The following is a 20882-nucleotide window of genomic DNA, read 5'->3' on the forward strand; positions in this document are numbered from 1 at the left end:
AAGCGCAGGCCAATTTAATTTCCCCTCCCTCTTTTTATAATCGGTTTTTGCCCACCATGTTCTGAACCAGAGTTACTGGAGCAATAGCTTTCTGTCCTCCAGTGGGAATAGAAGAGGCAGAATTCCTACACCGCCAGATTTCCTCCAGTTGCCCGTAGTTCCTGAGGGTGAGGGAGGGCACTGGCAGGACCCGGAATCAGGTTCTCAGGCACATGCCAGACCTGCGTGTTTCCAAGCAAGCATGGTAGCATTTTGCTCCGACTGCTTCCCCTCTGGAATTAAGACATTCCTGTGGCTGCAGCAGAGGGTGAGCCCACGTGGCAGGTCTGTGCGTGGATTCTCAGTGATGTGGATGTTCCCTCACGCACCTCCTCCTCTTTTACTTTGAATTAACCACCTCGCAGTCCCAAGGCCACCAGCGACATAAAGCAGGGCAGGTTTTGCACCCTGTGTGCCATCCCGTTGCTCCTCCGTAAGTCCATATGTTCCCACTGAGAGCTCCTTCCTGACAGTCCTGAATATAAGTCCCGCTATCTGCTACGGACTGGCGATCAACTGCTTTAATCGCATCCCTTCTCTTTGGTAATCTTGAAAATCCAAGGGAGCTTTGGGCCCTGGCATGTGAGGACAGAGGTCATGGTATCGAAGTGCAAATTACGGTATTTGGGAGAGGGATGGCACTTACTGCTGCGTAGCCTTTTGAAGAACTGGCTAGTTGAGGACAGCCTGAGGGTCAGACGGACAAAGAGCTGTAGGCAGGATGCACCCCATGTGTGGACTCTCTTATTTGGAAGGTTGCCAGCGTCGGCCTGGAGGAGCAGCTCGGGGAATGCGAATAGCATAGAATGCTGGAGAACGCTTGTAAGACTTGGGAGGGTCAGCAGCCACTTGAATGCTATATGGTGCCTCTGGGTTCTCAGCTGAACCTTCTGGGATATTTTGGGCCTCTGGAGGGATGTATGGAGGGTATGGGTCAGTGTACGGGATCTCAGGGGGAGTGTAGGGGGCTTCCAGGGTGACAGGTGTCTCTGGGAGATTGTATGGAGGCTCCAGAGTGAGAGGTGTCTCTGGGGGGATATATGGGGGTTCTAGGGTGGCAGGTGGTTCCAGAGGAATATATGGGGGTTCTAGGGTGACAGGTGGCTCTGGAGGGGTGTATGGAGGCTCCAGAGTGAGAGGCGGCTCTGGAGGGGTGTATGGGGGTTCTAGGGCAACAGGTGTCTCTGGCGGGGTGTATGGAGGTTCCAGAGTGGCAGGTGCCTCTGGAGGGGTGTATGGGGGTTCTAGAGTGACAAGTGCCTCTGGTGGGGTGTATGGAGGCTCCAGAGTGGCAGGTGTCTCTGGAGGGGTGTATGGGGGTTCTAGAGTGACAGGTGCCTCTGGTGGGGTGTATGGAGGCTCCAGAGTGGCAGGTGTCTCTGGAGGGGTGTATGGGGGTTCTAGAGTGACAAGTGCCTCTGGTGGGGTGTATGGAGGCTCCAGAGTGGCAGGTGTCTCTGGAGGCGTGTATGGGGGTTCTAGAGTGGCAGGTGTCTCTGGTGGAGTGTATGGTGGTTCTAGGGTGACTGATGTCTCTGGGGGAGTGTATGGGGGTTCTAGAGTGACTGATGTCTCTGGGGGAGTGTATGGGGGTTGTAAGGTGACTGATGTCTCTGGAGGAGTGTATGGGGGTTCTAGAGTGACTGATGTCTCTGGAGGAGTGTATGGGGGTTGTAGGGTGACTGACGTCTCTGGAGGAGTGTATGGGGGTTCTAGAGGGATTGATGTCTCAGAAGGAGTGTATGGGGGTTGTAGGGTGATCAGCGTCTCTGGAGGAGTGTATGGGGGTTCTAGGGTGACCGGTGTCTCTGACAGAGTGTATGGAGGCTCCAGAGTGACCGGTTTGTCTTGAGGCATGTATGGAGCCTGTAAAATGACAGGGTTCTCTGGGGGGATGAATGGGGGTTCTATAGTGACTGGGTTCTCTGGCGGAGTGTATGGGCGATCCAGAGTGGCAGTTGCCCCTGGGGGTGTTTCTGGGGGGATGTACGGAGGCTCCAGAGTGACTGATGTCTCTGGAGGGATATATGGGGGATCCAGAGCGAATGGTCTTTCTTGTGGGACGTACGGGGACTCTGAGGAATTGGATGAGACACTGCCCTGTTTTGGAGAGATGTATTTGGGTGGTGGGGGAAGAAATGGAGGCTCTGGGGCAGTGTAAGGCTCCCCCAGAGGAATATAGGGGGGCTCCAGAGATGCAGTCACGTCAGGGGGGATGTAGGGGGCCTCTAGAGCAGTGGGCTGTATTTCTTTCGGAATACGTGGAGGAGCTAGAGGTTTGGGTGCTGTTTCTTGGGGGAAATAGGGTGCTTCCAGGGTGACCGTTCGTTCTGAAGGGACATATGGGGCTTCAATAGGGGGAGGTGTAATTAATGGGGGCATGAAAGGGGGCTCCACAAGGATGGTTGGCTCTGGATCTTTGTGCGGGGACCTCAAAGTTGCCTTGGGCCTTCGAGGACGGCGTTTGGTGGGATGTGTTGCGTGAGCACCATGGGCTTTTGGAGAAGCAGCTGTGGGCAGAGGGACCGTGAGCACCTGTGGGGTCTTTTTGGAGGCATCTGTGGGCAGAGGGACCGTGAGCACCTGTGGGGTCTTTTGGGAGGCATCTGTGGGCAGAGGGACCGTGAGCACCTGTGGGGTCTTTTGGGAGGCATCTGTGGGCAGAGGGACTGTGAGCACCTGTGAGGAAGTTTCAGAGGCATTTGTGGGCAGAGGGACCGTGAGCGCCTGTGGGGACTTTTTGGAGGCATCTGTGGGCAGAGGGACTGTGAGCACCTGTGAGGAAGTTTCAGAGGCATTTGTGGCCGGAGGGACTGTGAGCGCCTGTGAGGACTTTTTGGAGGCATCTGTGGGCAGAGGAACCGTGAGCACCTGTGAGGAAGTTTCAGAGGCATCTGTGGGCAGAGGGACTGTGAGCACCTCTGTGGGGGTTTCAGGTGCTGTTGAAGGAGCGGTGGTGGACAGAGGACCAGTGGCCACCTTTGGGTTGGTTGCTGGCTCTTGTGTCATCAAGATGTCCTTTCTGTTAGGCAGGAGCGTTATTCCACCAGGTGACTTTCTCTTCTTCTTCTTCTTCTTGGGCTTCTGCCCTTTGGCTTCCACCATCTCCCCCAAGATCCATTCAAGGAAGTCTTTGGTAAAGGTATAGATTCCTGGGTTGTTTGCCTGGGCACAGCCCTTTCCCCAGCTGGTGATGCCAATCACGTAATACGGGGAATCTTGGCTTGTCTTGCACATCAGGGGGCCCCCACTGTCACCCTGCAGAGAGAAGGAAGGAAGGAACTTAGGTAGTCTTTCAGGAAAGCAAAGCAAGGTCCACTCACACTTATGGTGTAGGTGCAAGTCTAAGCCTGTCCAGTCACCAGGACCAAAGACCACATGAACCTTCTTAGCTGCTACAGACATCACAGACTCACCCCCTGCCATTCATCTCATCATTGCTTGCCAAAAAACGCCCATCCGTCTTGTGCTTCTGACTGTGTTACCAGGAACACATTCACACTATTCATTTAAAGCACATGGCTTCCCTCAAGAATCCCAGGAACCATAACTTATCTTTCACAGAATTACAATTTCCAGCAAACGGCAGTTCCCAGGATTCTCTGGGGCAAGCCATGTACTTTAAATGGGCTTTAAATACGTGGCGCTATCACTACATAATGAAGTTGCCGTGTCTGTTTCCAAGGTGAATGTGAAGTTCCTTAGAACGTACCTTCAGGGAAAGAGCTGACATTTGTCATAATAGAGCAGACGCTCTCTCTAAATGCATTTGTTCATAAAATTGATTATCAGAATTGATTAGTTCTGAGCTTTTTTTTTTAATTGTCTGTTTTAAAACTGTATTGATCTCCATATTTTTGCATATGCTGCCATGAGATTTATGGTTTGGGAGAAAAAGTCTGAATTGTATTTTCAGAAAATCTGTTCTCCGTCTGAAATTCAATGGTACGAGGCACAAATTCACTTTTGGAGTACCAATGACTACAGGGCTACAGTGTTTTCTCAACTAATCCCTTAGTTTGATTAACTTGGGTGAGAAGGTCTGTCGGGGACTGGGCAGAGGAAGAATAGTGGAGACCACATCCCCAGCCTAACCGTTCCAGGAAGGGGGAAGAGGAAGACAGTTTAGATTTACAACATGGGTTTGAGGGAGGTCACATCTCAGAAGCAGATGAGGGGGAAAGCTGGGAAATAATGGGAGAGGAGGAGGAGGAGGCAGAAGCGGAGCTGACATGGTATCATCGGAAAGCTTCCCAGACCCTCCATCTCCCAGAACCTGCAAGCCTTAAAAGTAGGAGATCAAAGAGCTCAAAGACAGAGGGCACATAGCAGCACCCATAGAAGTGACGAATGAGGAAGTGGGAGAGACCTGGGGGTGAGTGTGGATTCACTCGGGACAATGTCATTATCCAAGAGGCTGGGTTCTACATCCTCTCTCTGTAAATATTGAATAAAAAAGGACAGTAAGAAACCTTCCCTTGACTTTATAGTTTCCTGGGCAACAGCTGAGACCCACCGACAACATCCTGACATGGTCTTGGAGAGAGAGAGGGGGGGGGAGATCAACCCTGGACTTATTCATGCTTTCTCTTGTCCTGCTGCTTCCTTCCTTCAGCCTCAGAAAAAATGCTCTTTAGTGCTCAGTTGGAGCAAACAGCACTTCAGGCTTTCCCCATTGCCATTGGTTCCAATCTGCACTAAAGAGCCGGTTTTCCCTGGGGCAAAAGGAAAACTGCTCTAGACCTGTGTCTAGAAAGCACAAGTTGCTGGTGACTTGTGGAAGTCAGTTGGAAGCTCACCACACCTCGACCTCAGCTGTGCATGCGAAGCCCCAGCAGAGTCTTCAGAGATCTCCCACTCCCAGCAGAATAGTTTTTTTCCAGAGTCCCCAGTTAAGGGGGAAACTCCTCTTCCACACAGTTCATATCAACTGTTTATCATCGCCAGATGCAAGACAAAGCTAAATACTACTAGATTCAATTCATCTGGTCTCTGAAGTCAGCATACATATGTACAGAGAGATCGGCTAACACTATCCCCATGGTAGTTTATGCTGCTATGTAAGGCCCACAGCCTTTCCCCTGACTCTCGCAGATTCAGAATCAGACCCTGATGGCAAACAGGACAAGACACAAACAAGCAACAGGACAGGAACATAATGAAAGCAGTGCCCTACTATGCCCATTGGTCTACATTCCTGGACCAATGGGTAGAAGAATCGGCAAGTCATACATTCAACCTCGCAGGTGTTGCTTTGGTAACCCAGTACACCTGGCATCCTTATCTCTGAACATCCAGACATGGGAAGATGTGCTAACTCAAGACATGAGTCCAAGCACTGTGCAGTTTCACCCATTGTTCACATGACGCCAACACAGATCGAGCGGCAAACCACTCTGACCCATGCTTTCTGGGCATGAGACGAGCAGAAGTATGGATGAGCCCAAATACAGAAGTGAGATGAGGGAAAGCAGGCCACAGTTATGCAGACTCCATGCAGCAAGGCAGACAGAAAGCAGAGAGTAAGGTATTATTAGAGTGTGAGGAAGGAGTGGCGAACCTGTGGCCCTCCAGCTGCTGATGAATTGCAGCTTGCATCAACTTTGGCCATTGGCCATTCTTGCTGGGGCTGATGGGCATTGTAGCTCAGCAATGTCTAGAGGGCCAGAGGTTCCCCACCCTTGGTGGAGGGGAAGAGGTGAGGAAGAGTGGTCTCAAGTTTTAGGTTCAAAGGGTGTCCACTGTGTGTGGGAGAGGGCACTGTTAGGATATAGTCCCATTCCACCTTTAGAACAGGCATGTGGAGTTGTTGTATGTCACATGTCTGTTTACTTCCAGCACAGTCTGCTGGGAACTTCCGCTGTATATAGCTTTTGCCTATGCTTTTTGCTTGGACACGAAGGGGAGCAGACATGTTTTTCCTTTGTCCTGCTGCTGAATAAAATGCTGTAAATATGCCTACATATGCCTCTGTCCGCTACTTCCATTACAAAGAGTTCTTATCTCTGCTGGCTTGCGTGCTCAGTCTCTAAAGGTCTCTGAGGCTTGAGTCGCAGATTTTGATGCTGTTCTAAGAACTGGAGTTTGCCCGGCTGCCGGCCGAAGGGCTGGAGCCAGCTGGGGCCCCCATCTCCCCAGATGCATCCCAACAGGCACTGCCCCAGTTGCCCAAAGCAAAAGGTGTTCCTTAGCTGTGTTCCTTAGCTCAGCGACGGAGCATATGCTTTGCTCATCAAAGGTTCAATCCTGGGCAGCTTCAGTTAGTGTCAGGGACTGGGCAGAGGAGGGAGGAGGGGACTGCCTCCCCAGCCTGACCCTTCCAGAGAAGAAGGAGACAGTTCAGAATTACAACAGGGGTTTGAGGGGGGGTCACAACTCAGAGGCAGATGAGGGGGAAAGCTGGGAAATAATGAGAGAGGAGGAGGAAGAGAGAAGAAGCACAGGGGAGTGACAGCTGATGGTCTCAGTGTCTTTAGAAAGCATTCCAGACCCTCCCTCTCCCAAGACATGGCGGGCCTTGAAAGTAGGAGAGCAAAGAGCTCAAAGGTTAAAGGCCCTTTCCAGCACCCATAGCTATATCTCATGAGGAAGTGGGAGAGACGGAGGGGGTGGAGACTCACTCGGAGCAACGCCATTATTCTGAGACGCCACATTCCCAAGCCTCTCTCTGTGGATATTGAATAAAAGCAGATGGTAAGGAGTTTTCCTTGTCTTGTCCATCCCAGGCAACCTGCCTTGTGGGTCGGTTCCTCTGCAGTCTGACAGTTAGAGGGATCTCAAGCATCTGTGCTAAGGAAGACCTGTCTCTGCCAGCAATGCTGGAGAGCCGGTGCCAGTGTGAATAAAGGGCAGTGGGATTCCTTACCTGGCAGCTGTCAATGCCCCCTTCCTCATATCCTGCACATATGGTGTGAGGACTCATGGCCCCATTGTACCACTGGCTGCTGTTGCATTTCTTGGTGTCCAGAATGTTGATTCTCGCCTCCTGAAGGATGTCCGATGTCTTCACACCTGTCAGGAAAGCCAGCAGATTAGGTTGGTTTCTGCTTTCTCCAAGCACTGCAATTCACAGCTCTTCCCTTCCCTAGCACACACGCAATTTCCCTGCTGGAATATACAGCTTGACACAGAGCGAAACTACACGTTACATTAAATAGGTATTTGTATCTGTGTGTGCAGTAGTTGCTGTTTTTAAAGCTGCAGGTTCAGGATCACACACACACAAATGAAAACATGCATTCACTGCAAAATGTAGCTTGGCAGAGGAAGAAACCAAAACAAGTTACACACACACCCTCATTTTGTGTGCTACCCAAAGCATTTCAGCACCTTAGGGTATTTTTAAAGCTCCTGTGAGCAAAATGGAAGGAGGAAGGTGTGGGAGTTGCAGTTAAACATGCATGAGTGCCAGTTAGTGCCTGAAGGGGTTAAGACCAGCTAGGCCACTCCCCCTTACCTCCGTGAGGGGGGAAGCAAAGCTGCTTCTCTTTCTTTTGCTCACTCTCCGCTAGTCATGTAACTGACCAGGATGGACATGTCTGAACTTGTTCCAAAGTACAGACCACATGCTTGAAACTATAATCTGTATTTTGCACCCAAGACTATTCAACCTGTGTTCTCCTTGCTGCTGCATGGAATAATGCATGAACCAGACCATTCGATTTAGTAAGTAAAGCTTTTAAACTTACTTAACAGGGTGTTGACTGTTCATTGCAAGAGGGGTGGAGAAAGTGGGCAAAATATCCCAATTTCTACACTATTCTGGGAGTTAACTCGGAGAGTGTTCTAAGCTCTGCTGGAGGCTCTCTCCTGCGGGAGAGTGTGCAAAGCCTCATGTTTTGAATCTAGGCGCCTGGCCAATTTTTTTCAGTATTAATTACCCACATGTGGGTTGAATCTATTTTCCACTTCCTGAAAAGGAAGCACCAGAAAACAACTACCTTTGTGTGGAGGGGAAGCAGCCAGATTTCCATCTGACCTGAAATAAGCCTTCATTAATTCCTATTCTCCCAGATCTGAAGTTTGTGGGGACTGGGATACCAGCCATCCGCAGCAGCACCTCTATCTCCCCCTGCCCTGTGTGTTATCTACACAGCTGCGTTTCCACCCCTACTTGAGCTGCCCCCAGTCCCTGCCTCCCTCTGCTCCCAGTCTCTCACTGTTCTGGGAGGTGGTGCCCCAGCCACTGATGTGGCAGTCTGAGAAGCTGGTATCAGAGCCCATGGTGACAGGAGGCAGGCAGGCTGGCTGAACGTAGTCGCTAAATGTCACAGGTTTCTCAAGCTTTATCAGTGCAATGTCGTTGGCCTCTGTGCGCGGGTTGTAATCCTGGTGGAGGAGGACTTTGTGCACCGAGCGGATTTGCACATCGTTGGGCAACTTGGAAAGGTCCGTGGCACCCACCACAATCCTCCAGTGATTCAGTGAGCTGCAGGTAAAACAGAACATGGTCAGCGCAAGGCCCTCTGGAGTTCTTTTAAACAGAGTTCTCCCAGGCTACTGCTGCAAAAACAGGGGAAAGAATAATTCCTGGACACCCTAATACTGATAAACATGTATACCTGAAGGAACGTCTTCACCCCCACCATCCAGCCTGGACACTGAGGTCCAGCGCTGAGGGCCTTCTGACGGTTCCCTCGCTGCAAGAAGTGAGGTTACAGGGAACCAGGCAGAGGGCCTTCTCGGTGGTGGCGCCTGCCCTGTGGAACGCCCTCCCTTCAGATGTGAAGGAAATAAGCAGCTATCCTATCTTTAAAAGACATCTGAAGGAAGCCCTGTTTAGGAAAGTTTTTAATATTTAATGCTGTATTGTTTTTAATACTCGATTGGGAGCCGCCCAGAGTGGCTGGGGAAACAGATGGGTGGGGTATAAATAAGAAATTATTATTATTATTATTATTATTATTATTATTATTATTATTATTATTATTAAGCTATGAGGCACAGCTGGACTATTTACACCAATTCCGGCTTCATGCAGATATTAACATACCAGTATTGTGTCTTTGTTGGTTGCTGGCACCGAGCAAATACTAGAACTGACTGATGCACACATTTTGCTGGGACACTGCACTGGGCTGAAGTTACCTATAGATCCATGTTAATGTGCCTGTATACTTTTACAGTTAGTCCAAAATGGCTTGCCAGCATTCTGGACGGTCATTTAAATCACAAAGTACATGTATCAGAATAGCTGCTCCTCTTGTCCCTCTGAACGCCCCACCCCTGAGAATCAGCCAGGTATCAGAACCAGCCACTGCACAAACAGCTTCTGCAGCAGGGAAGGGGTGACCCACTGCAGAGAAACACCTGATGTGCAGATGAGGCAACATAAAGTTTCTGAGACATGGCGAAAGGACAGGAGGAAACAGACAGCCCCCCCCCACTAGTGTCCAGTTTCTAGCAAGCAGCTGAGTCTGCCTAGAATCTCTGCCCACTATTCTGTGGGATGTAATCCACTGGGAGCAGTCAAGTACAACATTCCTTGTTTTGCTAGAGTGGACATACAAGGGGATGTTTGGTCCAGCCAGTTGAAACTTCCTGTTCCTCCTGGCCTGGAGCATCCTTCCTTGCATGTGACTAGTGGGTGGGCGTGACCTAACCTGTCCAGGTAAAAGGACAAGGCATGCTGGCACTCTCTTTCTTTTCCATCTTCCTTTCATCCTGCTTGCCAGCCAAGCAGTTGCCCAGGTCATCTCCCTTATGGGTAATCCTGTTTGTACATTTTTTTTAAAAAAATATTTAATCATTTTTTCGATACACAACAACCGCAAATGACACATACAACAAAAACCATAATAACAATAATAACACAATTTGACAATTCAGATTTGAATACACTGATATACCTTTTTAAACAATATGTTCCCATCTCTCTCTCCTCCCCCTACTTCACACCACTAACATGTTTGTACATGTTTGTAACTTGAAGCCTTAAGCCTGCCTTCAGGGATCACACTGTGCTCTGCCTGGTCGTGAGTAAACTTTCTTTTTACTGCTTATGAATAAGACTGTGGTGCCTTTATTCAATTAGGAGGGATTCAAGGGGTCTTACCAGGAAAATGTTAGAACACATTTCAATCTGGACAAGCCAGATGGAATTGTGTATTGTCTTAAGAAACTCACACGAGTTTGCAACTAGTTTTCTGCTGTGTAAAGGGGAATGGACTCTGCTAAGTAAAGGAACTTGCTGGTTCAAGTTAGGAAGGATATTAATAAACAATATATCCTCTCCTGCCACCCTGAACATCCCCACATATTCTGACATGTTGGAGAGGTTCTTGTGAATAGACAAAGGCAATCTGCACATGCTCAGAGGCACCAGACATCTTCAGCCTGTGGCAGAAATCTTGCCTTGCCTTCCCACCTCGGGGACATTCTGCCTGTCCTCAGCAGGCCAGAGATGTCCATTTTCCTGCCATCTTTCGTACTTGCCTTCTCTTAGTCTTGAAGCAGTGAGCTGCTGTGAGGACCCAGCGCTTGGAAAGGACGGATCCCCCGCACGAGTGCCGCGTTCCCTTGGAGGAGGGGATCTGGACGCTGACAAGCCAGGGCCACTCTCCCGCCAGGGCGTCGACACCACCCACAATTCTCATGCTGCCGCCATGGATGGGGGCCAGGGGTCGTTTCCCGCAGTCTGACGGGAAGGAAAGAACATTGAAAGCGGCTCAGGGAGGCAGGACTTCCGGGATGCGCAGCAAACACCTAACCGACTTATTCGCTGACAAACTGGAACATGTCCAGAGGAGGGCAACCAAAATGGTCAAAGAACTGGAAATGATGCCTTATGAGGAACGGCTAAGGGAGCTGGGCATGTTTAGCCTGGAGAAGAGGAGGTTAAGGGGTGATATGATAGCCATGTTCAAATATATAAAAGGATGTCACATAGAGGAGGGAGAAAGGTTGTTTTCTGCTGCTCCAGAGAAGCGGACACGGAGAAATGGATCCAAACTATAAGAAAGAAGATTCCACCTAAACATTAGGAAGAACTTCCTGACAGTAAGAGCTGTTTGACAGTGGAATTTGCTGCCAAGGAGTCTGGTGGAGTCTCCTTCTGTGGAGGTCTTTAAGCAGAGGCTTGACAACCATATGTCAGGAGTGCTCTGATGGTGTTTCCTGCTTGGCAGGGGGTTGGACTTGATGGCCCTTGTGGTCTCTTCCAACTCTATGATTCTATGATTCTAAGAAAGCACCAGAGGACGAAAGGCTCTGCAGCTGACAGGGCCAAACTTGCCAGGGAACTTTGCTCCAGCCTGGCATCCAGAAATATGGGTATGGGGAGCTTCATTCAAGAAGTTAAGCTGCTGGGGCTCAAGAAATCCCAGCAGCAAATTTTGGCCACAAATTAAGCCATGCTTGCGCCAGCTATGCTTCCCTTTGCATCAGCCCCAGAGAGCATGGCCAGAGCTCATGCTCAGCAACATCTCCAGGGCCAAAGATCCTCTCCACCCCACATCTGGACCCACACATCTCCAGTGTGTTACGGGGGGGGGGGGGATCTTTAAAGTTGTTACAATGCTACAAATATTATGCCTGAATGTATCCTTTCGACTAGACAGCTCAGGGAAGATACCTAGCTTTATAAGTTGGTGGAAAATCCATACTTCAACCGAGTCTCCTCATTCCAACGCCATTTTAACCCTTAAAGAAAGGGGAATTTGGGCTCCACCTTCCTCCATGAACCAAGAAGCAGGAAGCAGTGGCGTAGCGTGGGGGGTGCAGGGGGGGGCGGCCGTACCGGGCGCAACATCTGGGGGTTAGGGGGCGCAAATCCACGGGTTAGGGGGCGCAAATTACTTGCCTTGCCCCGGGTGCTGACAACCCATGCTACGCCACTGGCAGGAAGTCATGTATGCAGCAGGATCAGGGCATCCCGCCATAATTCCCCAAGTGTGGGAGCATGTACATGGCCCCCACCCAGGGAGCAACCGGGGGGGGCAGCAATAGACATCCCCAGAGGCAGTGGAGCAAGTGAGGTGTTCTGAAAGCCCATCTCCAGGCAAATCCTGAGGGCAAGGATATATAGAGAGTTTTATTGTTCTTCTGGTGATGGGGACTTAAGAGGTGTTGGGAAAGGGGTCTGATAAAGGGAACTAATGTTGAACTTGTATCACCTTTGTAGACCCCTCCCCATTTGTGACATGCTAGTGATGTAGTGATGATGTCTCTATGTGCTGCTCAAAGTGTATTCTGGGGAAAAGAGGGAAGTTTAAAAGAGGAGGTCACCCATGCTCTGGGTTCTTACCCCTGTGGGGCCCTGTTGCGCAACAATAAAGATCATGGTCTACTGACTGCTGTTTTGCTCCAAATTACTTGGCTAGAGCTTCCTTCTTTTACTGACAGCATGGACCCACAGGGGACTTGCACCCCGACCAGCTGGGCTGTTGAGTAGTCTCTCACCCAGGATTTTTTTTTCCTTCACAAGAAATAAATTGGAGCAAACATCAATCCAGAGAAAACTTGATTGACATTTGCTCTGATTCAGTGGTAAAGATCGGGTTTCCTTGGGGCAAAAGCCACACCTGATGCATAGCTGTCAACATTTCCCTTTTTAAAAAGGGAAATTCCCTTATTCCGAATAGGATTCCTTGCAAGAAAAGGGAAAAGTTGACAGCTTTGACCTGGTGAGCCCCTAGCCTCCATATTTAGGGCTCAGCCACATTTTCGTTTGTCCTGTGAGTTCTAGTCACACGCCCAAAGGGGTTTCTGTTTGCCCTGCTGTTTTCCCTGAGAAAATCCTCTCTTTACTTCTGAATTGGAACTAACACCAGTCAGGTTTTCTGCGGACTGATGTCTATACCAGTTTATCAGTAAACAGAGGGCTTTTCCTGGGATAGGGGCAGGACAAATGAAAAACTTCTTGGACCCATGCCCTTAGTGTAGCTGCATTTGCAGACGTCTCCAAAACACTGTTAGGCTCAGTTTTATTGGCAACGGGCTCATCCATCCTTCCTCATGGCCTGCTCATTTCTCCCAGGGAAGACCACTCTTTAGTGCTCAATAGGAGCAAACAGCAATTCAGATTTTCTCCAGATTGATGTTTGCTCCAATTTAGCACTAAAGAGCAGGTCTCCCATGGGAAAGGAGCGGAGCTTGGGGAAACCCACTTGTTCCAGGTCCAGTTTCGACAAATCCCAAGTCTCTTCTTGTGTTCATTACTTGCTTTATGCTGGCTTGAAACAGGTTTTATGCTGCTGTTCTTGTGGTGGTTTTCTGATAGTTGAGGGTTGCATTTACTGGTACGTATTGCTTATTGTTTTTTGCTTGTTCCCCCCGTCACTTTTCACAGAAGTTTATAAGTTTATATTTTTAATAACGCTGTAAACCACCCAGAGGACTGAGCTAGTAGGTGGCATAAAAATGTAATAAATATTTATAATACTGGATGAGCTGGGATGGCTCTCTGTGGCTTTATGGGAGGCTTGTTGGTGATGGCAAATGCACCTTTGCAAAACACACACACGAAGAAACACCTGTCCTTTGTGTGTGCTACATGTCTGATCTTCAAACCAGTAAACACTTGGGAGGCATTGACAGGTCTGGATTACCCTGGAAACTTCTCAGTATGCAAAGAAATTAAGAAAAATCTCAGACCTCTTTTTATGTATGCAACCGCAGCGGCTAGGATTTTAATAGCAAAGAATTGGAAAGGTGATAACATCCCCACAGACGGGCAAGCGAAAAGGATATAATATTTACAAGTTGCAAAGACGACAGGGAGAAAAAGAGGAAATTCAATACAGAAAGTTAATAAATATTGGATAATATTTAAAGAATATATTTAAAATTACTGTGATGATGTTTACCTCCTGACAGACTTAGAATGAATCTTTAAATATAGAGAAAGTACATAGCAAAGTTTTCCTGATAAAAAATGGGAAAGTAAAATAATAATTATGAAATGTGTATAGATAAACAAAATGTAAAATAGCACAACAAGAAGAATCGGAAGTTAGTGTCCATGGTGTGTCTATGTAGTGGTGTGTGTTGTATGTATTGTCTAAGTTGAATGTAAATTGATGTAAACTGATATATAATAAAGGTGATTTTAAAAGAAAAGAAAAGAAACTTCTCAGTATGCAAGGAAGTTTGATTCTGAGGTCTCAGCTCCTGTTTTTGGCGGTCAGTGGTGCCACCGTGTGGCCAGCTTGTGCAAAGGCAGATTGAATATCCCACAAAAGGGGACATTCTGGCATAAGACAGCCTGAGCTTCATAGGATAGTGCAGTTCTTTACTTCTAGGGAAAATGGTGCTGGTATTGCGAGCCCTTCAGTACCTCGGGGGGGGGGGGAGCACTGGGAGAGAGGACACTTTCGTATGTATCATAGGGTGGGGCTCTATGATGTCACGGATCTGCCAACTTTTAAAAGACAATCCAATATCTGAGCAAGGCTGAAGGATGCAACTGTTAGGATTCATGATCTATGATTGCAGTCATGGGATTGTTGTCTTTCACATGACGGTGTATGTTTTGACTCCACAGAGTGGGAAGTGACGGAGACAGGATGTTTGTGTTACTGTGTTCCGTGAAGTGGGACTATTGTCCTTTGTTCTTTTTCTCTCTGCTGTCTGATGCTAGAGAGAGAGGGAGCCATGTTGCAGTGCTCCGTGTGTGTTGATATGTAAATAAAGTAGATTAGCCAAAATGCTGAGTTGCCGAGGTCTGTTACGCAAGCTGCGAAGACTTGCGGATCCCTAAGTGTGCCGGTGTCTGTTGGCATCGGTGATTTTTTGGACAGAAGAAAGCTTTTGAAGCTCCCGGACAATCGACCAGGAGGGAGAGAACATGATAGTCGGGCATGTGTCTCTGCCAGGGTCCTACTCGAGTGTAGACTGAACTCCTGACAGGAACATGGCAGTCAAGGTGCAGAATTACAGAATTGACCTTGAAGGGCAATTGGGAAAGGAGAAGGTGTGTGTGTGTGTACGTATTTTCATTTCAGGTTGTTTTGTTTTGTTTCCCCCTGGAATTTTTTGCAGAAACAGAGGTTGGGGAAACTCTTCTGCAAATGTTTCCTCTTTCAAAATGATGTGTGCTGTGGCTTCTAAAGTGGCCTTTTAAAATAATACAGCTGCAAACCTTAAAGGTCAAAGTTTCAAAGATACAGTTCTGTGGTGAGGCTCACACTTTGCAAATGAAAGATCTAGGTTGAGTCTCTAGCAGTGGCGGACCATATGTCCACACTGCCCAGGGTGGGCATGCTCCCGAGGGGGCGTGGCATGGAGGGTGCCCCCCAGGCATGGGATAGCCACTTGGATACCTGGAGTGGCACGCACACCCTGCAGTTGGGGGAGGAGCGAGCCGCCCATGGCGGACATTCGGCGCACTGCCCACAACTCCCAAGCCTCCCCGAAGCTGTCAAAATGAAGGGGGAGGGGGGAAATGCCACTGGCAAAGTGGCACAGCTCCCCCCTTACCCCGAAGGCTCGGGATAGGCTTGCGAGTCGCGGGCAGGAGGCATGTTGAATGTCACCCCCCTCAGTGAGGGCACCCGGCACCCGGGACGGACCGCCCCCACCGCTCCCCTTCCAACGCCCCTGGTCTCTAGAATGCTCAGAAAGGGCTGGCAAGGCCCCCGTTTGAAGCCATGAAGATACACCTGAAACAATTGGAGTAGCTGTCTCAGCCTCAGTGATCATCTTCTGTTTGTCCCATGATATTTTCCATTTGTGTTTTTCTTCTGTCCCACCACTTCCCCTGGGAAATTCCGCTGTCTACCACTGAATCAGAGCAAATTTCCATCCTCAGTAAACCCAATTAGCATTTCCCCCCCTTGATTCAGCAGTAAACCACCGGTTTTCCTGGGGAAAGAGACAGCGCAAGAGAAAAACTATGGACCCACGCCTAAAAATCATGGGGCAAGTGTGGATGAGCTCTAAGGCAGTAGCCTGTGTTTCTATGGTCTCTGTGTGTGGTTTGGGAGAGCTGCATGGTCAGGGGAAAAACAATGCTGTCCAGGATTGTAAAGACTGCGGAGAGAATAATTGGGTGCCCTCTTCCCACCTTGGATCAAATCTATGCTGTCAGGTGCCATAAGAAAGCTGCAGAGATAGCGCAGGATAGTGCGCACCCCGGAAATTATCTCTTTCAGCTTCTGCCTTCTGGAAGAAGGTCCAGGGTTATCAAAACCAGCACTAGCCGCCTGAGAAACAGTTTCTACCCAAATGCGATTTTGGTTTTAAACGCAGTGTAAGGAATCTCTATGGGAGTATATTGTATTTAAAAATGGGGTATCAGAGTTTTTAGGGGGCTAACCAGGTTGAGATAGATGGGATAGCAGGCTTGTTGGTTTTGAATGTCTCATGTAGTTTTTTGGGGTTTTTTTTTTTGTTTTGAATGTCTTATGTAGATTTTTTTCCCCAATTTCGTTGTTCTGTTTGGGACAATGACAATAAAGATTATTGTATTGTATCATATTGTATCGTATAAAAGAAATAATTTTAGACTAGCTGATAGTCCTGAGCTTTAAATTGCCGCCCTGAGAATGCCACCCTCCCCCCCCCCGCCCAAAAAAAACCCCTGAGACCTGACAAGGGACTTTACCCATCAAGGGGGTTATCTGGTGGGGCCCCTAAAATAAAGAGAGACAAACCGGTTGCAAGAGGCAGATTCAAACAGTTGCTAGCATTTGCATCCCCAAAAGCAGATAACTAATTGTAGCCTGAAATGATGTGTGTTGACTCCAAGTAAGAAGGACCATCAGGCTCCATGGGACTTACTTCATAGCAGACATAAGCCAAGGGGAATCGGGACCGGGAACTGTGTGTGGGCTTGTCTTCACTTCTGTTTATCTTGGACCTAGCAAGGATGGTTCTGAAATGGTTTCTGCTTGCCCCATGCTTTCTAGCCATGAGTCTGGGCGGTTTTCAATTTGCCCCGCCACTTTCCCCAGGAAAATTTGCTCTTTACCGCTGATTCGGAACAAATGTCAGTCTACAGAAAACCCAATTGACGTTTGGTCCGATTCAGAGGTAAAGAGCAAGTTTTCCCTGTGGAAAGCTTTAGTAAAAACTTCATTTCTTCTGCCTCATCTTAGGATGGGAACGATGCAGAGAGCACCACCATCATATTCTTTGCAAGAAACATCCTTCCCCCGCCCCTTCACATTTATTTTTTGTTTCCTCAACATCTAGCTTGGGAAGGACCTCCTGCGGCACTTAAAGGTGCTTTGTGAGTTTGGGTTGGTCTTAATGAAAGATCTGTTCTCCATCTTGGTGCAAATCTACACATATTAATCATCTCTCCAAACTCTCAGGGTGATAGTGAGAGTGGTTTGCTTTCACTTCTCCAATATATACAGACATTTCTACAGCTACCTACTTAGCAGAACACTAAGCGCTCCAAGTGCCGACTGAGACGGTGCGAAATGAATTATTGCTTCAACACCAATTTTTAGGCCGGAGGGCCGTTTGAATCCTGGATTTTCCAGCTCACAGCAAACAGAGAATCAGGCCCTAAGGCAGGCATCGTGATAATATTCCACCAGGTATGTTGAAGAGCTGGTTGGATGCCCTGACTTTCAACATCTGCCTGCACCAAAGCCTCAGACACAGGGCCAAAATTATCAGGACGCCGTAATGGGTGGAACGGGAGCCTCTTTTATGTTGAACCTCCTTAACCAGACTTGTCTCAGGAGCCCAGAAGATGACCATCATTTTGCTTTTATCCTCTGCCCTCATTAATCTGAATAATTGACAGCTACCATTCACCTCTCATGGAACACAGGCAGCTCCAAAAATGGGTGGGTCTGGCTTCATTAAGATCTGGGTTGTTTTTTGGTGGGAACATGCTTAAAGAGGACGGCTGAGTGAGAGCTCTAGGGTGGGCCTGGTCAAAGGGACTGCAAGATAAAGGTCCCACCCCAGCCACAGACCCCAAGCCCCACTTACCTGCTGGATCGTAGCCATGTGTCCCCAACAACCTCAGCAAGGTCACGACCCCCAGAAGCAGCCCAGCTGGGACTCCCTTTATGAGCTGTGGTTCCTGGTAGCGGTTCCACATCGTTTGGCCTCAGCAGCAGGATGTCGACATTGGTGGGTTCTCCTTCTGCGTTGCTAGGAGACAGAGCCTGGCCATGTCCACCGAGGAAGGGGGTGGGATGAACAGGTCACCCATCCCCTGCGGACCAGACACAGGGTAGCACCACCTCCAAGGAAAGAGTCTCCAGGAAGCAGGCAGAACCTCTTTGCAAGCAGTAGAGCACTGGGCGTTACAGTGTCTCCAAAGAACTTCTGAGGGAGGACTGGTCATCATGGCTGGGCTGTGGAACCTCTACACAATAGACCTTCTGGAAGCCTGCAATCTTCTGGAAGCCCAGCAAGGCCTTTCTGTTTGGTCTGATCTGAGCAGCAGATGTTGGGACTCAATCCACAGCCTGCCCAATTTCACAAATAACCCCAGCGGTCCCTTGGAAGGATGCTCATAGAGAAACCCATAGAGCTATGGAAACATCACAGGGGCTGTTGAGAACAACTCAGTTTGATCCACCTCAGCCTGCAAGACACCCTGGGGTCAGGCTGGCAAATGCTTCCACATCACCAAGAGACCTTTGGCCAAGTGGTGAGGCTGAAATCAGTTTCCCAATTCCTTCTCTGGTGTTTCTTGTGCCCAAAGGTTCTTCTTCTAGGCAGGGGTGAGATGACCAAATGTCATATCCACTTTCCTTAGCTAGCTAGTTATTTTTCTAAAACTGATTACAGTGGTACCTCGTATTACGGAAGGGATCCATTCCGGAGGCCCGTCTGTAATGTGAAATGCCCGCAACTCGAAGTGCTGTGTCTCCGCAGGTGCGCAGTGCAATTTGGCACTTCTGAGCATATGTGAAGCGCAATTTAGTGCTTCTGTGCATGCGCAAGCGGAGAAACCTGGTACTTCCGGGTTGCAGTGCGACGTAATGCGAAAAGGCGCAACATGAAGCGGATGCAACATGAGGTATGACTGTATAAGTTGTTGTTATATTAGCAAATGCAAATTGTATGCCGTTCATTACTCTTATTATTACTCATTTTCTTACCTACCTTTCCCAAAACATCCAGAGGCAATTTAAAGAGGGGGGAAATTCAAATATATACATGGTTTTAAACCACACAATAAACAGCAAATAATCCATATAATACTACCCCCACCCATTTTTTAGAAACAAAATCACCCAGTAAAATGCAGACCTGACTACATCTCTTTCCTAGAAAAAATACCTCTGTGAGCCCAAGCTTATTATAATTTCATTTATTATTCCTGGGACTGAAGGATCATATACCAAAATACGGTATGAAAGGTGAAATAAAAAGGCTGCCTTGATAAAGGGCATTTTGAGCCTTGAAAGGATATCTCAGCCACACTTGCAACATCCTTATTAGGCAGACCACGGTTACAATTTCCAGCTGGGGGAAAGGAGGAAGAAGACTGCCTACAAGCCAGGATGGCATTCAAATCCGCACGATGCTTCATCAGCTCACAAGCAGAGAGATACTACGAAGAGTCCAGCCTTCCTCCAGATTAGTGCACCATTTGCTTCCCATGAGGAAGTTTGCTTTTAGTTTCCAGATTTGCCTCTCCAGTCACCTGCAGGAAATATGGGGAATACCTTCCTGATGTTGCTGTGGCAGACCCTGCCAGTGTCTCCAAGAGGTTGCAGGATACTTTCCTCAACATTGTATACCTGAAGGAGCATCTCCAACCCCTTCGTTCAGCCCAGACACTGAGGTCCAGGTCTGAGGGTCTTCTGGTGGTTCCCTTCCTGCGAGAAGCAAGGTTACAGGGAACCAGGCAGAGGGCCTTCTCGGTGGTGGCACCCGCCCTGTGGAATGCCCTCCCATTAAATGTCAAAGGAATAAACAACTATGTGACATTTAGAAGACATCTTGAGGCAGCCCTGTTTAGGGAAGCTTTTGATGACTGATGTTTTATCGTGTTTTTAATATTCTGTTGGGAGTCGCCCAGAGTGGCTGGGGAAACCCAGCCAGATGGGCGGGGTATAAGTAATAAATTATTATTATTCAAACCCATCAAACCTCCTTTGGGGTAGGCTCTCAGGAATGGTGGATGTAGAAAGAATTTGCCCATGTGAAGACCACCTGCTGGAAACTCTTACTCACACGGTTCTTAAATGTAAACTATATGCTGATCTCCGCCAGCAGTTTCTAGATCAACTCTGCATGGTACGGTAAAAAAGCCAATGCAGTTCTGGGCTGCATCAATAGGAGTATAGCATCTAGATCAAGGGAAGTTATAGTGCCACTGTATTCTGCTCTGGTCAGACCTCACCTGGAGTACTGTGTCCAGTTCTGGGCACCACAGTTCAAGAAGGACACTGACAAACTGGAACGTGTCCAGAGGAGGGCAACCAAAATGGTCAAAGGCCTGGAAACGATGCCTTATTAGGAACGGCTAAGGGAGCTGGGCATGTTTAGCCTGGAGAAGAGGAGGTTAAGGGGGGATATGATAGCCCTGTTCAAATATATAAAAGGATGTCACATAGAGGAGGGAGAAAGGTTGTTTTCTGCTGCTCCAGAGAAGCGGACACGGAGCAATGGATCCAAACTACAAGAAAGAAGATTCCACCTAAACATTAGGAAGAACTTCCTGACAGTAAGAGCTGTTCAACAGTGGAATTTGCTGCCAAGGAGTGTGGTGGAGTCTCCTTCTTTGGAGGTCTTTAAGCGGAGGCTTGACAACCATATGTCAGGAGTGCTCTGATGGTGTTTCCTGCTTGGCAGGGGGTTGGACTCGATGGCCCTTGTGGTCTCTTCCAACTCTATGATTCTATGATTCTATCCCCAAATGGAAACCAGAGTTGGAGGTCATACATTTTCTATTACTGGGGAATGATCAGGAGCTCACCAAA

General features: G+C 48.5%; 1 protein-coding gene across 1 annotated transcript; it reads right to left on the minus strand.

Moving 5' to 3' along the window:
* Positions 1 to 13: 13 nt before the first annotated feature.
* On the minus strand, positions 14 to 18280 carry LOC310658854 (uncharacterized protein). Its single transcript, XM_083401225.1, has 5 exons — positions 17929 to 18280; positions 10474 to 10675; positions 8199 to 8467; positions 6905 to 7050; positions 14 to 3297 (listed from the first exon to the last, which is right to left on the minus strand). Exons 1-5 carry the CDS (start codon positions 18038 to 18040, stop codon positions 784 to 786), a joined length of 3243 nt encoding a protein of 1080 aa, XP_083257351.1. The 5' UTR covers positions 18041 to 18280; the 3' UTR covers positions 14 to 783.
* Positions 18281 to 20882: the final 2602 nt, after the last annotated feature.

Source organism: Podarcis tiliguerta, assembly GCF_965153285.1.
Source record: "Podarcis tiliguerta genome assembly, chromosome: 10".
Lineage (NCBI taxonomy): Eukaryota > Metazoa > Chordata > Lepidosauria > Squamata > Lacertidae > Podarcis > Podarcis tiliguerta.

What these genes read in the sequence shown, in the direction of transcription:
- LOC310658854 (XM_083401225.1), bottom strand. Translation starts at nt 18,040, where the DNA reads ATGTGGAACCGCTACCAGGAACCACAGCTCATAAAGGGAGTCCCAGCT. An exon ending in TGCTTCAAGACTAAGAGAAG is followed by an intron (nt 8,468 to 10,473) that starts GCAAGTACGAAA and finishes TTTTACCTGCAG; the next exon opens with CTCACTGAATCACTGGAGGA. An exon ending in GGGGCATTGACAGCTGCCAG is followed by an intron (nt 3,298 to 6,904) that starts GTAAGGAATCCC and finishes TTCTCTCTGCAG; the next exon opens with GGTGACAGTGGGGGCCCCCT.